We start from the raw sequence: 14,362 nt of genomic DNA, 5'->3' as shown, positions 1-14,362 counted from the left end.
CCGGTGCCGTGTTGCCTGCGGAAACCGTGTTGAAAATCAGGGAGAAGGTTGTTTTGCTCCACGTGGTCTAAGAGCCGAGCGAGAAGGACGGATTCTACTACTTTGCTCAGCGAACTGAGCAGGCTGATGGGCCTGTAGCTTGAGGGAGAGCTGAGCGGCTTCCCTTTTTTGGGGAGACAGATGACAGTGGCTTCTTTCCAGACCAAAGGAAAGTGGTGGAGCCGCATGATGGCGTTTGTGATGTTGCACAGTGCGGTTATGTGCTTTGGTGGCAGGGCTTTAAGGACTCCGTTAGCAATTCCGTCAGCGCCAGGGGCTTTTCTCTTTTTCAGAGATCGGATAATGGGAAAGATTTCGCGTGGGGACGTGTGTTTGAAGTCGGAATTCAGGGGAACGAAGTTCTGGGAGACGGCTTTGGTACGCTCGTGAAAGTCGGCAAAATCCACTGGAGACATAAAGAGTCTGCGAAGATTGCAGCTTTTTCTTCTTCTGAAGAATAGGTGGAGCAGTTCTGTTTTAGTGGCGGATATTGGAGAGCTCTGTTACGAAGAGAACGGATCACTTTCCAAGTGCTTCGGGGGTGTGTTTCTGCCTGAACGATATATTCGTCGAAGGATGCGCTGCGGAATTCGGTGAGACGAGTTTTTAGTTCTTGTTGAAGGGCGTTTACCTCTGCACGGTGGGCGGGGATGCGGTGTCTATTCCACAGATGTCGGGCCTTGTTTTTCCTCTTAAGGAGGTCAAGAATGTCTGCTGGGAGGGTTCTGTCTTTGGTGAGCGTTGGGGGAGAGGTAGTGGAGAGATCGATTGCGCTGGTAATCTCGTTTGACAGGAGATTCACAGCTTCGTCAATTTCCGCTGTTGTGCGAATTGGAGTGCACTTGAATGAAGATGTTTGAAGGGTGTAACGAAGGTGAAACCAATCTAGTGACGTGGTTGGGTTTGGGGGTTGAGGATTGGGCGGCCGAATTCAATAAGGGCTGGAAGGTGGTCCGAACTTAATGCGGCTAAGATGATAGGATCGGCGGAAGGTGTAACATTTTTTCGTGACGAAAATGTCAAGAATGTCTGGGAATTGATGGTGGGGGACAGGGAGGAATGTGGGGTCAGAGGGTGTTTCAATAGTTGTGATGGATGTGGAAAAGTGCGGAAAACAAGGAACAACTTTTGGAAAATTATCAGTTAAAAGCGCAATATTGGGATCCAGATCTCGTGCCAAAATACTGTGAAAGTTCAGTGAAATGCGAATCCGACATCCACAATGGCTCCTAGGACACGAAAGGCGTAAGTTCATCACCCTAGAGACTAATGTCTACAATAAAAGAATACTCGAAAACTGAGGGCAGCGTAAGTCCAAAAAAGTCTGCAGTGATAATCCCGAAAAGAGGAAAATTAACTACCGCAGCAAGTCATCAAAAGGTCTGCAGCATTAAAGATATTGTACAACAGTTGTCCTCCTATATTGCAAATCATATTAGAGGTAAAAACAACGAAACATGGTTACAAGCTAACGCAACTATTTTAAATTACATTACTAAACCTCCTGACAACTACCAAAAGTGTTCAAATTCTTCATCAAGTAATTTTCCACGACCTAATTCAAATAATAACCCTAGTAGAGTACCAAATTTACCAAGACCACCCAATTTGCCGAATAAAACGAATCCATTTAATAGATATGACAGACAACTGTCAAATTTTTATCCAAAACCTTCAACTGGCGTTAATAATGCAAATATTCAAAGAAGAAATGACACTTCAGGGAGAGTAAACTTAAATGGCAATAGCAATAATACATCACAAAATAGAGCTCCTAATTATCAGAACAACTCAAATACGATAGTCAAAATGTAGATGAATATAGTGTTTCAACAGATGAGAATGTTTCAAATAGCGACAGCGATTGAGCACAAGAGAATGGATGTGACTACCAAAATTTTGAAATTATCCAGACTTCGAAACCATTTAATGTTACAACGGATGCATCAAACGTAGGAATAAACGCAGTTTTGTCACAAGGACCTATTGGCCCTGACAAACCGATTATGTACGCGAGTAAAACACTTAATAAACACGAAGTTAATTACATTGTAACCAAAAAGGAGTGCTTAGCTATAATATGGGCTACCAAAACATTTAGACAATATAGCTACGGTCTCAAGTTCAATATAGTAACAAATATAATAACAAACAAAATTAGTATGATAGAAATTAAAACTAGAAGAGTTTGATTACGATATTATGTATAAAAGAGGTAAAACTAACACAATGAAATACGATCTTCTATCGCTGTTTAATAACCCAGGAGACATAGCGCAACGTGAATTTTTAGATATAGATGAACTTGATAAGTTAATACCGCTAAAACATTCTATATCGTTAGAAAAGAGAGGGACAACATCAGCTAGGAAGCCAAAAAAAATGAAAGTAATTTCGGACATTCAAGTTAGACCACACTGTATAGGAAACGATAACTTTGATCTCATTTCTTTACCAAGAACATCCGAAAATCAATCCACTGTAACTCAACATTCTCAGGCGGAGAATACACAAGCGACAATATCAATTACTGACAAGCTTCTGAATCAGTTTAAAGTGCAATTAAATTCTGTATTTAATAGTGAAGCGTTGTTACATAAAAACCCGTATTTTAACAATACAAATTATCTCATTCATATAACAGAACAAAACTTCGAAAATGAAATAAATAACGTATTAAAAGAATATGCAAACCCGAACATTATAAATGGAATTTCAGCACAATCAGAGGAACTTATAAATATTTATCGCCAATTATTACCCGAAATTTCGACAACTCAATAAAATTTCAGTATACAAATAAAGTATTAAAGGACATAGACGACATTAGAACTCAGCGTGGTGTAATGAATACCTTACACACAAGTAACCATCGGGTATCGCAGGAATGATATGCAGAAATTAGAAGGGCGTATTATTGACCGAATTTAGGTAAAGATTGCCAAAAATTTATAGGTGAATGTAAGATATGTCAAATGGCTAAGCATGAGCGAAATCCAGTGTAATACAAACTTAAAACAACTGGTACACCTAATGAATCTTTTGGAACAGTACACGTTGATATTTTTTCGGTAAACGGAAAAAATTATTTAACGGTAATAGACTCTTTTACGAAATATTTTATGTACAAATCACTCATGTCAATTAATATACCCAACATAGCAGACGCATTGATTAATCTTTTCACACGGTATAATATGTCCCGAATCCTCATTAACGACAATCAGTTTGATAATTCATTATTTTCAGAATGAATGCACATGCTCATGATCATCATTTAATAACACCTTTACACCAGAACAGCAACGGTATAATAGAGAGAGTACATAGTACAATTTTGGAGATAATGAGAATAACTAGCGCAAGTAGAAATAAAATTCTTATGAATCAAAATTTCCAGAATGCAGTTATTATTTACAATAGATCGATACACTCCCAAACTAAATTTATACCAATTGAACTTTTATACGGACACCTTGAAAATAAAGACTTAATTGATGTCTTTGATGACAGATTTTATTTCGAGTATACAAGCGAGGTATACGAGAAAGTTAAAAAATTTTATGATATTGTAAGAAAAAGTGAGGAACAGGTTAAACAAACTTACATGGATAGGAAAATTAAAAAGCGTAAAGGTTTCGTAGAACCGTTTATTTAAAACAAGGCGAACGAAACAAAATAGCACCGCGAAATAGATTGGAAAAGGTAGAACAAGATTTAAAGAATAAAATAATAACGCAGATAGGTAAAAGTTATCATAAACAAAAGTTAAGACCGATACGAAAGTCACAAAAATTCGTTAAACATTTTGTTCCAGATGCTACTTCACCTTGTAAACCTTCTACTGTTGCTTATAATATATTTGCATCAAGCACATCTACAGAATTTTGAATTTAACTATTTTTTAAAACTGGAAAACATACACGGAACTCTTCATGCTGTCAACCCTGACCAATTTGTGTACACATTTAATCTTGAGATTTATTACAGTGCCATCCATAACACTATTTTTACGCATAGGCACAAAAGAAACCCTTCTCGAAATCGAAACAAGAGATTCTGAACGAAACTACTATTTGAAAAAACTAGACATTAAAAGAAACCTAATTTTGAGTGAAACGGATTTATGAATGAGACTCGAACTTTTATTGATTTTATAGTTAGTTTTAGTTGTGCTATCTTACAGTTAGTGTTACCAGATATTAGATAAAAATTTTGAAGGTTAATATGGTAAACACGTATTTTAGATAATCCCTTTAAATAGGTCAACTATGCATTTATTTATTGTTTTTACCTATTTTGGTCCATATCTCGTCAAAGTTTACCGAATAATATAATTATTTATAGTCCAATCATAATGGGGGATTCACGCGGAATGACAAATAATAAGCTGTTAACTTGTATAAATATTTATTTTGACATTGTAAATGTTGATGTCAAGTCACATAAAATCTTAAGATATTCAAGGTCAAAAGTCATCAAAATCGATTTTTCGCAAATATTTCAATTTCAATGACATTTGCATCTATTATAAAAGTTATAGAGTATAAAATTCTTTATAAATTTTTTTGCAAATGTTTTTTTGAAACATTAAAATTTTCTTTCATTTATTAATATGTTTCATAATTATCCTTACGGAGAGTAATTACAATTTAACAATAGCGTTTCAGCACTACCTTTCTTTGAATTGTAGCCTTAGGAATTAGTTAACTAGGCAGCTGGCCGGTTGAAAGAGATTAGTATATATCAAGTACTTTAACATTTTATTATATATTTTTTTTACCTAATAGACAAGGTGCAATAAAAGTTGCATGCAACATTATAAACAGAAAGTAAGTGGTTAACAAATTTAAAATTATTCCATTTTTTCGTTGTAGGTGTACTCCTATAATAGGGAAACATTCTAAGGAAATAACTTGTGGAGGATGGAATGCAGACAAAATACTTATTTTAGGATCTGAAGATAAAACGTTGTCATTAAGTAATGCCGATGGAGATACATTAAAAATAATTTCGTTAAGAGCAGAACCTGCTAATGTACAATTTTCTGAAATGAAAGTTGATAAAAGAATCGGTGGAGAGAACACAGTGAGTTCTACTATTGATACAGATACCGAAAATTGGTGTGGTCTATGTTTTTTATTGTTTCAGATAAGTTTAATAGTTGGTAAAAGAACACTTTATTTGTATAGTCTTTTTGACACAGAAAATCCGATAGAGTTAGAATTTCAACAACATTATGGAAACATTGTGAGCTATAAGTGGTTCGGGGATGGATATATTTTGTTGGGGTTCGCTTTGGGTTACTTTATAGCAATTTCAACTCATATCAAAGAAGTTGGAAGAGAACTTTTTCAAGTTAAAAATTATAAAAATTCCCTCAATGATATTGCTTTGTGTAAAAGAATGGGTAAAGTTGCATCTTGTGGTGATAATATGTAAGTTATAATCATATACAATGTTGAATAGGAAATAAATTAAATCATAAAATATATTCGTTTGGCTAATGAAATAAAAATAAATGGAATCAGAACACAGTTCAAATTATTCCATTAATAATGTCATCAATAGGCGTTATACCTAAAACATTACATGCTAGCTTGGCCAAGTTGAAACTGCATACACATACGTATGTCAATCTACAAAAATTAGTAATTCATACATGCGGAATAGTACGCAAATTTCTTAACACTACTGACATATCCTCTTTTTCAGATAACACAATGTGTTAAATAAAAAGCCGAGTTCTTAATAATCACCGGTTATATTTCAGGGCAAGAAGTACTGTTAGCACTATAAAAATATAATAAAAGTAAATTGGTTTCCATATCGTATTTTAAAAGACGTGAAAGAGGTTCTAGTCTTCACTTGCTCAAAGTTAACCAGTGAAAATAACAACAACAATGATAATAATGAATTTGATAACAACAGCCCTCTGCGCTGTAGAAAAGTTGGTATTTGGACAGCTGAGCAGTAGTATAAACAGTGAGAAGTATTTTAAGTGTCTTATTAGTGGTCCTGTATAATATAAATAAGCGCAAAATGAATGACCATTAAACAAATAAATTAACACTAGAAAATTCGTTACAATTGGTGTCAGGTGTGAGGTTTGAAGATATCGAACAAGAAATGAAAATTCACCGATTTAAAGTTTAGAGGTAACTAATTTGAAAAAAGAACTGAAACAGCGGGACGAAGATACGACCGGCGATAAGTAGATGTAGAAAGTTGCTTTGACGCTGAATGGTTTCAATCCAGAGACTTTTTTATTTGAAGAAGAAACGGCAAAAAAATTATATCGATAGAAATTCATCACAAGAAGGAAAAGTAAGTGAAAATGCAAAGGGTTTAGAAGAAAAATGAAAGAAAATGTATTGTATTGGAGGAGTTTGAAGCAAAATGAAATAAAAATTCCAGAAATTTGTTAGAAAAATTAAATGAAGATTCAAGGAAAATGCCAAATTGAAGAGATGAATTTCCGGATGAAAATGCTAGAAGAAAAGTTGGTGAAAGCAACTATACCCGACAAGATCGATAATTAACTTCCATGAAAGCGGGAAAACACGATCGTTATTGAGGAAATGAACAGCATCCACTGTTATCGGAAGTATCCACGAAGTTCGATGGGGAGATGTCATAGACTAGTTTCCTTGTACGATTCTAAGTAACCGCAGGGATTAATATATATACATCGAAGGAGAAAGTCACTGCACTTATCTGTGCCTTATTTGATAGTGCTAGGGAAATTTTAAGTACACTACGACCTCACGAATTAGGAGACTACCGGCAGCTAGTAAAACGGTTGGAAATGCGATACAGCGCATTTGACATTAGTCTATCACGTCCAACTAAGAAACTACCGTCTGAAGACAGAGGAGAGGTTGAAGGAATAGGAAGTACAAATCGCAAAACTTGTTCGTCTCGCCTAGGCAAATACGCCCGACGATATTCTGCAATGTTGGTAATCCACTGGTTCATCAATGGATTGAGAGATGACAACATACAACAGCGATTTCGAGTAAACAGGCCAAGAACCCTTGCCGATATATTGATCCGAATTATTATTTATTATTATTGGAATTCTTTGACGTTAAGTATTCGTTACTCGAATCCTAAACTAAAATAGGCGCGCTCTAGGACTCAGTTTTACTGTTTTTATCTACCTAAAACAATGTTAATCGCTTGGGGCCGACCTGTAACTACTTGCGAATTGCTGAAAGACTACAGTGACACTCTACCACGAACTATTATTCGCAATTTTTACGTCAATGACCTTCTCACAGGAGTGACGACGATTAAAGAAACAAAAGAACTTAAACAAGTGTCATCAGTATCATCAGCAGCAGCTTTCGAAGTGTGAAAATGGTTATTCAATGAATCTACTATCGCCAGTTAATCTAACCAAATTCAAGGGAAGGTTCTACATTCAGCTAACAACCAAAAAATCCTTTCAGTGCAATGAAGACCCAAAAAAGCTGTATTCCAATTTTCCGTGGACTGTGCACCACTAGAAAGGATAAAGAGGACAATATTGACAACAATTGTCAAAATTTTCGATCCACTTGGACTCATCGTCTCGGCTACTATACAATCAAAGATCCTGCTTCAACGTCTGTCAGCTAAAATCATCATGGGACTAATCCGTAACACAAGAGTCTCATAGCGAGTGCTTCAATATTAATGAACAACATGAATCCTTAAATCAAATAATCGTCCCTCGACGTGTGATTTTTCAACTTCCAGTGCGAGTAGAACTTTATGGCTTCTGTGATGCCTCAATGAAAGCTTACAGACCATGTATCTACCTACGGTTTACTGACAACCAATTAATCTCCTGTGTGCGAAATCGCGATGATGATGATGATGATGATGATGAATTGGCCTCAATATCAGCACATCATTAAAAACCGTTGATCATTGAAACAGAAGTTAAAACCCAACTCGTTAACACCCAAGTGCAACGCAGATTCGTCTAATGCACTAGAACGCAAAACCATCCTATAATTCAAAAAGGCTTACCGTGGAAGAACTTTCGAACGCCTTAACTCAGTTATTTAAGGTAGTTCAACAAAGGCACTTCGGAAAAGAATTAAAGGACCTTCGTGAAGGACGCAAACCGTCCGCCAACAGCTCATTAAGATTATCAAAACCATGTATTTGTACTACAGGATCATTCAGGGTTGGCGAAGTATTGGAAAATATCAATTTTGTCACGTTTTCAAACCCTTCCCTTTACTATTACTACTTTTATATAACTATTTGCTGTCTAATTAACACGTCTATTATTAATCATTTATCAGTTCACCATTATATTGTAATGTTCGTGGGTTTAAAAACACTATTAAATTATCACTAAATTTAGGTAAGTATTCTATTTATTTACACTACTGTTACTATTCACTGTTCTATTTATTTCACTTCTATCACTGTCAATTTATCTCTTGATTCACTTCTGCAACGGTCAATTTATTTCTACTCCACTTCGGCGATCGTCTATTTTATTTATACTCCCTCGCCTCCTTTCGGGAACATTCTCCAGCCGTCCAGAGAAGTCTCGTTTTCTTTGAACGGTTTAATTGCTTTCCCGAAACGCAGGTACGACACACACGTTTACAGATACGGAGCACATAATGAAAGGCGCCCGTGGCTAGTCAGCGAATCGATAAGCCGCTCACACACACGCATGCCCGATCGCACACAATCACGCTCGTGGTCGCTACACTGCCCCCTCCGTAAGGATGTTTCGTCCCGAAACATTTTTACTTTCCGTTTCGCAGGATCATGCCGGAATCTGCAATTCTCGCCTTCACGACATTCACTCCAGGAATAGAAGTAATAGTCCACGGTCTTCTCATGATTGGTCCGATTCGGGTTATTACTGCAAACCAAAATGTCTATTCCAGTAAGGCGAAACAGGACTTCGATCATGTTCCGTACGATCCTCCAATCACCAGAAGATATCTGCGGAGTTCTATTACTGCGTCCCAAAGGTCTCTATAAGTGTGGTTATCAGAGCATCTTCCTTTAGTTACCAGGTAATAGATATTGCGTCATCCGTCGAAGGGGCCACCGACATTGTATTGACGCATTGGCGCCCTTGGCCTTTTCTGTGGTCCATTACTCGCGGCACAGGTGGTACACTTCTTACACCAATTCTTGACATCTTCCTTACAGTTCACCCAATAAAATCGCTCTCGAACTTTCGCAAGCATCTTATTCACTCCAAAATGGCCACCAGATGATCCATCATGAAGATACTGCAACACCACTGTAACCTTGTTTCGAGGAATAATCAGTTGCTTCCTATCTTCCTCTCCATCTGGACTTTCAACAACACGCTTCAGAATGCCATCCTCCAATACCATCGAATCCCACTGAGCCCATAACGATTTTAGTACTTGAGTATAGGAAGAAACTTGCTGCCACGTTGGCCGTTTTCCGTCTTTTTTCCATTCCATTATCTTCTTCAAGTCCGGCTCAGGTAACCATTCGTCATCGATGATCGTGACGGGTCAAATTGCCTCTTTCTTCTTTTCCATTCGATTACACTGCTTGCAGTCTGCTTGACAAGATCTTCTGGAAAGTGCATCGGCATTCTTGTGTCCGGTTCCAGGCCGCTGCTCCACGTCAAAATCATATTCCTGTAACTTCTCAATCCATCGAGCTACCTGGCCCTCCGGATTCTTGAAGTTCAGAAGCCACATTAAAGCTGAATGATCGGTGCGTAGGGTGAATTTTCGTCCTTTCAGATATTTATAAAAGTCTTCTACACCTTTGACTACAGCCAGCATCTCTCGCCTAGTGACGCAGTAGTTTCTTTCTGCTTTGGATAAGGTCTTGCTAAAATAGCCGATTACCTTCTCTTGGCCGTCTTGTAACTGCGAAAGAACGGCTCCCATTCCCACATTGCTGTCGTCGGTGTCCAAAATGAACATTCCATTGGGCCGAGGATATACCAGTACGGGGACTGTGATTAAAGCCTGCTCCAAAGTGTCAAATGCCGTTTGACAATCCGAATCCCAATGAAATTTGCAGTCACCTTCGGTTAAACAGTCAATTTATTTCTACTCCACTTCGGCGATCGTCTCTTCCTTTTTATACTCTCATGTCTCCTTTCGGGAACATTCTCCAGCCGTCCAGAGAAGTCCCGTTTTCTTTGAACGGTTTAATTGCTTTCCCGGAATGCAGGTACGACACGCACGTGTACAGATACGGCGCACATGAAGAAAAGCGCCCGCGGCTAGTCGGCGAATCGATAAGCCGTTCACATACACGTATGTCCGATCCCACACAATCACGCTCGTGGTCGCTACAATATGAACACTTTGTCCCTTGATTCCGCGATTGCAATGATTTGTTGAGGCTGGTCAATTTCTAGAAGGTTTCAATATATGCCGTTTAGAAACCTGGTTCTTTGTCACCTTGTATGATGGCTGGCCTATACGCATGTGACACTGCCCCCTTCCTAAAACTGATCGTTCCAATCGATGACGTTGACTCTGTAGGGAGATGGACGATCTTCAACGTCTTTGATGCGCCGAATAACGGCGTATGGACCTTCCCAAGCGTTGTAATTTCGGGCAACGTACCTTGCTGGATGGTGTAACCAGACATTATCGCTTTAATTAAAATCTGCAGAGTTAGCTCGTTGATCGTATTTGATCTTCGTGCGGTTACATTCAAATCTCAACTTCATACGCACAACATTATGGATGATTTCTAGTTGTTCTCGTAATTCGCCCATTTACTCGTCTCTCGGTACTTAAAAGTCTCCAAGATGACCAAACATCATGTTTGCTGGCAATCTGAGTTTTTTTTTAAAATTCTGGCTGGTGTTCTAGTTGGATGGTGGATCTATATACCAGAAGAAATAGTGGTATGCGTCAGTCATAGTCAGTTTGGCGTTCGTTGACAACGTTTCTTAAATTGATCTCCAGAGTAGCGTTAAAGCGTTCAACAATTCCATAAGACTGTGGATGTAAGGGCATAGTCCTCGTTTTAGTAAAGCCCTTTAATTCAGTGAAGTTCATGAGCAATTCGATGTTCCTGCCTTGGTAGGAATGCAATTCCAGTACTCTACACCGGCTAATCTAATCATTGGCATGCTTCTCAACAACAGTGTGGGCTTGCTGGTTCAATATCGCATGCTTCGGGCTGCTTGCTACTTCCCACGTTGTGCTTTTGCATTCGTCCACGACTTCTTGCCTTCTGTCCATCACTGGCAGCATATATCGGGCATTTCCTATACCAGTCTTCCACATCGCTTCTACTTCTACTCATTTGAAGACTGTTTTAGCAAAGTCCCCAATGACTTTTTCCTTTTATTTTTGTACTTAGGATAACACACCACCAAGCTGAACTGATGAATTGGTAAGTAAATAATAATAAAAGTGTTGATTAGACAGCAAATACTTAAATGAAAGTAGTAGACGTAGGCAAAGGTGTTTAAATAGATGACATTTAGTGTTAGGTGTGGGGTAAAAGAAGGCTTCTGTCGAATATTCCAAAGTGTTCATTGGCCAATTTTCTGGATGTTTCCATCGGCTGCAAGAAATCCTAGCATTATACTGTATGAATGCTCTCGACGTCTTTGAAGAATTTCATCGAACTTTCTGGAAGTTTTCATTGACTGGAAAGCTCTCGAAGAGAGAAGAAAGAATCTGACGTCATTAAACAGTTCTAAAGTATCTGGAAGTTTTCGTTGAATGCTGGAAACTCATAAGTGACATATCGTTTAAGAACAAATCCGACGTTATCAAAGAGTTCCATCGTAGTTTCTAGAAGAAATCGAGATATTGCATGCCTGTCACGACTAAAGCTACATAAGCGAAAATGGAGAAACAAATAAAACCATTAATGGCAATGATAGCAAAAATGAAAGCAGACATGTAAACTGGATAAGAAGAAATGAAAGAAGGCAGGCATGAAAATTGGGTAGGAAGAAATGAAATAGAAAATGGAAGCAGTACCAGATGACGTGAAACTGACACAAGAACAACTAAAAGCTGCTCATTGAGAAATGAAAGAAGAATTAAGAGTAGCTCAAGAAGAAATGAAACAGAAAATGGAAGAGGCACAAGAAGGAATGAAAAAGGGTCTGGAAGAAATGAAATTAAAATTAGTGCAAGATGATATGAAAATGGGACAAGATGAAATGAAAACAGAAATAAAGAACATACATTATGCAATAAATACAAAAATGGAGGAAAAGATAAATGACTTCAGAATCGAGATGGAAAAGTAAATAGAAGAAAGAGAGATTAAACTATGGACGACACTGGAAGAAATGGTGGAGGCGCGAATTGAAAAAATAAAAGAAGAAATTGAGAAGCTACAATTACCTCATACTGCAAGAACTGGCGAGTCCAGTGCAAGACTATCAGAAATAAGACCTCCAACTTTCGATGGGAAGACCTCGTTGTCCGTTGATCTGAAGCAGTTTGGAGTACTCCAAGGAACGTCCGATTCTCATCAATATGACTTCCATCTTTATGTCAACCGCAGAGAAATGAGGTACGGCGATAGACATCTACAGTAGGTACATCAGACGCAACTGAAAAGCCGTAATCAAAGAAGTAACGAGACTTCAACAATTTGAGTCTGATGTGGAGCGCCTTTTTAGCTAGGGCACATAAGTCGAGAGCGTTCCTCAAACAAAACACGGCAGTTGAAAAACTAAGATCAGCCAAGTTTGTGTAGCGTAAGTTGGCTTACCCTCACCAAGCCGTCGAATAAGTGGTTATTTAAAGATTGGACGGCACTAACTCATTATTTATAGACGTCGCTATAAATTAGCACAATGTTAGAATGGTTATTGACACAAGAGTATCCAACATTGTCGTTCTACCTGATGTGGTATCAGAATGGCAAATTCGACCAGAAGTCAATAATGTTATAAGAGAAATGCATAAACAAGGGATAGTAGAACCATCTCAAAGTTGTTGGGCTTCCCCTATAGTGCTGGTACGCAAGAAGGATGGTTCCACGAAATTTTAGGTGGACTACAGGAAGTTAGGCGTTACGAGACCCTAGGGAAAGTACGCGGGCGATTTTGTTCGCCACAAAGTAGAAACGATGTGGAGGACTGGTGCAGGAAATTTCCAACATGCGCCGCCAGTAAGGGACCGAAGACAAGGAGTCGTGGACGAATGCAATAGTACAACGTGAGTGCCATTTGAGAGAATTGTAGTCAACGTGGTAGGACCATTCACAATGATAGACTCCGGTACATCTTGACTTGACTATTTTAGTAAGTGAAACCAAGCATGTGCGATACCGAACAACGAAGCACACACCGTTGTTGAAAAGCCTATCAATGACTGGATTAGCTGATATGGATTACCATAGGGATTGCATTTCGATCAAGACAGGACTTCGAATCAGCTTTGTTTAAGAACGAAACTAAACTAATGGGCGTTACTAAAACGGCGACTACGCCCTTATACCTACAATCTGATGGAATGGTTGAACGATTCAACGCTACACTGGAGACTAATTTAAGAAGCGTCACAACGAACACCAAACTGACTGAACCACTATTCCTCTTGACTTAAAGATCCGCCGTCCACGAAACATCTGGAAGAGCACGCGCCAGCATCTTATTCGGGAAAGAACTTGGATTGCCTGCGGACATGATGTTTGGTCGTCTTGGAGACTATCCATTACCTACAGACGAATACGTTGACGAACTGCTAGAACTACTAGAAACCATCCATAATGCTGTGCGGATGAAGCTGCGATTTGAAGGTAACCACATGAAAACCAGATACGATCGACAAACCAATTCAGCTGGCTTAAATAAAGGCGGTAAAGTATTGCTATATAAATCATCAAGGCGGAAAGGACGTTACCGGAAACTACAGCAGGCTTGGAGTGGTCCATACACCGTTGCTCGACGCATAAGCGACGTTGTTTATCGAATCTTAACCGACTTGCTCCCTACAGAGGTGACGTCACTGTTCGAGACTATCAGTTTTAGAAGGCAGGCAGTGTCATATGGATGTAGGCAACCTAACACACAAGGCAACAAAAAAGGATAAGTTTCTAGACGGCATATACTGATAAATGCTAGAAAGGGTAATGTCTCTATAAATAGTTGTCGCAAGATCGAGTGTGTTAGTACAAGTCAGTGAGTTCGGGGCGATACAAAGTGAAGAAGAAGAAGCGAAGAATTGACAATCTGCATGGTAGTGAATTGATAAGTAAACAATCATAAAAGTGTTGATTAAACACCAAATACTTAAATAAATGTAGTAAACGTGAGCAGAGGTGTTTAAATACGTGACTATATGTATACATATTGATGTTTCCACCACTCACCCTT

General features: G+C 38.4%; 1 protein-coding gene across 10 annotated transcripts in view; it reads left to right on the top strand.

The window, feature by feature from the left end:
* The window catches only part of LOC108741884 (WD repeat-containing protein 19), a 132,300-nt gene that overhangs the window by 53,413 nt on the left and 64,525 nt on the right, over nucleotides 1-14,362 (top strand). For 8 of the 10 annotated variants that reach the window (XM_018476850.1, XM_018476849.1, XM_018476851.1 and 5 more), the window contains 2 exons: nucleotides 4,917-5,127; nucleotides 5,191-5,477. In XM_018476850.1, the coding sequence (XP_018332352.1) occupies nucleotides 4,917-5,127; nucleotides 5,191-5,477 (498 nt within the window). Of the gene's footprint in view, nucleotides 1-930; nucleotides 2,971-4,592; nucleotides 4,790-4,916; nucleotides 5,128-5,190; nucleotides 5,478-14,362 lie in introns of those variants that run through there. The other 2 variants (XM_018476854.1, XM_018476856.1) reach the window with 2 other exon arrangements.

This window comes from Agrilus planipennis, unplaced genomic scaffold (genome assembly GCF_000699045.2).
Source record: "Agrilus planipennis isolate EAB-ADULT unplaced genomic scaffold, Apla_2.0 scaffold55, whole genome shotgun sequence".
Taxonomy (NCBI): Eukaryota; Metazoa; Arthropoda; class Insecta; order Coleoptera; family Buprestidae; genus Agrilus; species Agrilus planipennis.
Note: the sequence above shows the minus strand (reverse complement) of the source record. Positions and strands in the feature narration are given on the sequence as shown.